Below are 2802 nucleotides of genomic sequence, written 5' to 3' on the forward strand. Positions count from 1 at the left end.
GTCATCCATGAACACTTCCATCTGCTTTTCAAGCATGTCAGTGAAGATGGAAGTCATGCAGCATTGGAAGGTGGTTGGAGCATTACACAACCCGAATGGCATTCTTCGGTATGCAAACACGCCGTACGGGCATGTGAATGGTATCTTCTCTTGGTCTTCCGGAGCAACTGCAATCATATAATACCCAGAGTATCCATCTAGAAAACAATAGTAATCATGTCCAGCTAACCTTTCCAACATTTGGTCAATAAATGGCAATGGGAAGTGGTCTTTCCTAGTTGCTATGTTCAACCTTATGTAGTCAATGCACACGCACCAACCGGTAATTGTCCTAGTAGAGATTAACTCATTATTTTCATTCCTTATTACGGTGGTCCCCCCTTTCTTTGGGACCACATGCACCAGACTCACCCAAGGCCTGTCAGAAATAGGATATGTAAGACATGCGTCTAACAATTTCACCACCTCTTTCCGAACTACTTCTTTCATTGCTGGGTTGAGTCTTCTCTGCGGTTGGACCACCGGTTTGTGGTCTTCTTCCATGAGAATTTAATGCATGCACACAGTAGGGCTAATACCTTTCAAATCCTCAATTGCCCATCCAATAGCATTTTTGTATTTTTTTGGGACTTGGATGAGCTTCTCTTCTTGGATATTCTTTAGGCTCGAATTTATGAAAGCTGGACATTTTCCTTCAGAATCAAGAAAGACATGTTTGAGATTCTCAGGAAGTTGTTTCAACTTCGCTCCCTTCTTGGGCTCTTTATCCTCCTCACTAGTTTGAGGTAGTCGTAAATCTTCCCACTGGTGTGGTCGATATCCTTTCAACGGGGGTTGTGCACCCATCAAGGCCAGCACTTCTGATTCCCCGTTGTCCATTTTTTTATCACTCTCGAAAATGGACAACTCAACACTCTTTCCAAAGGTAACTGTGGTGCATTCAAAGGACTATCATACGTCATCACTTGATCCAGAACTTCTATAGTATGACTGGTACAAATATCATATTTGTACTTCATGGTGTTTCGAACATCAATCTTTAATTCCTCATCATAAACCTTCAACGCCATAGTCCCTTCTTCAATGTTGATCAAGCATCTTCCCGTCTCTAAAAAGGGTCTCCCAAGGATGAGAGGGATCTCTTCATCTTCAGGCATTTCTAGAATTACGAAGTCCACCAGGAATACAAACTTGTCAATTTTTACAAGAACATCTTCAACAATACCATACGGTTTCTTGACTGAATGATCGACGAATTGGAGTGTCATCCTAGTATCTTGCACATCCCCTATACCAAGCTTCTTGTAAATGGATAACGACATGAGAATCATACTTGTTCCTAGATTAATAAGAGCTTTGTTGAATGACCTATCTCCAATGGTACAAGGAATAGTGACCGTTCCTCGATCTTTCTTCTTCATTGGGATCTTCATACCCTGCAAAATAACACTACAAGTTTCGGTTAGAATAATTGGGTTAGTGTCGATGGCACGCCTCTTAGAAATGATGTCCTTCATGAAAATGGCATAAATAGGAATTTGTTCAAGTGCTTCCAACAGCGGAATGTTAATCTCTAGCTTCTTGAACAACTCTAGGAACTTTTCAAAGTTTTTCTCATGTTGCCCATTTTTCTTGTTTCTTGTGGGAAAAGGAAGCTTAACAACCGGCTTAGGCTTAGTGATTGTTTCTTTCACTATTGTTTTTGGTGCCACCACTTCTTCCCTCACAACTTCATTTTCTTTGATCTCAAGATCCACTTTGATCAATTGATCTTCCTCTTCATCCATCTCCTCAACTACTTCATCAGATTTACCACTTCCTGTTATCATATCGCTCACATTATTATGCTCTTTAGGATTTGTCACAGTTGCACTAGGTAGAGCACCTTCTGCTTGAGAACTCGAGGCTAATTGTTGTGCTATTTGACCCATCTGGACTTCAAGATATTTTATGGATGTTGTGGTGTTTTTTTTATTGTTTCGGGTTTCTTCTTGGAATTGAACATTATGAGCTGTCATTCTTTCAACGACAATCTCCCAACCAGCTTTCTTAGGGGCTTGTTATTGCTGTTGTTGGTATTGATTTTGGTATTGACCGTGTTGAGGAGCGTTCCCTTTCTGGTCTTTCCATGAGAAGTTGGGATGATTCTTCCAATCCGGATTGTACGTGTTGGAATAAGGGTTATTCTACTTCAAAAATTTGATTTCCTCCACTTATTGAGGAGTTGCAAAACAATACACCGTTTAGTGTGGACCATTACAAATCTCACAACAGACAGTAGGAGCCGGTTGGACTTGTGGCACATGTTGAGTACTTATATTCACCGCCTTCAGCTACTTCTCAACTTCAGCAGCTATAGTATCTTCGATACAGATTTTATTAGTTTCCAGCTTTAAATCCATAACCCCTTCTGGTATACTTTGACACCTATCGTACAACTCCAAGTGCTCATTAGCAGCAATAGGTTCAATGATCTTCTTGATACCGGTGGTTGTTAAGAAATTAGTAGAGCCACCGGCTGCGGTATCAGTCAACTGTTTGGTCTTTATTTTGAGACCATTCACAAACATCTGCATCTGTTTGGTTGGATCCATATTATGAGTTGGGCAGGCAACAAAGACTCTCTTAAATCTCTTGTAGGCGTCTCCCAAAGTTTTCGCGTCCTTCTACTTAAAATTCAGAATTTCACACCTCTTTCGTAGAAAAACCGACGCTGGAAAATACTCATTCAGGAAGGCTTTTTCCATCTCTTCCCAAGATGTGATGCTATCGATAGATAGAGAATAGAACCATTCTTCAGCT

General features: G+C 40.7%; 1 protein-coding gene across 1 annotated transcript; it reads right to left on the reverse strand.

Moving 5' to 3' along the window:
• Positions 1-845: 845 nt before the first annotated feature.
• Positions 846-2018, reverse strand: LOC127097579 (uncharacterized). The gene is made up of 2 exons (XM_051036083.1): positions 1436-2018; positions 846-1339 (listed from the first exon to the last, which is right to left on the reverse strand). Exons 1-2 carry the CDS (start codon positions 2016-2018, stop codon positions 846-848), a joined length of 1077 nt encoding a protein of 358 aa, XP_050892040.1.
• Between the last annotated feature and the right edge of the window lie 784 nt (positions 2019-2802).

This window comes from Lathyrus oleraceus, chromosome 1 (assembly GCF_024323335.1).
Source record: "Lathyrus oleraceus cultivar Zhongwan6 chromosome 1, CAAS_Psat_ZW6_1.0, whole genome shotgun sequence".
NCBI lineage: Eukaryota > Viridiplantae > Streptophyta > Magnoliopsida > Fabales > Fabaceae > Lathyrus > Lathyrus oleraceus.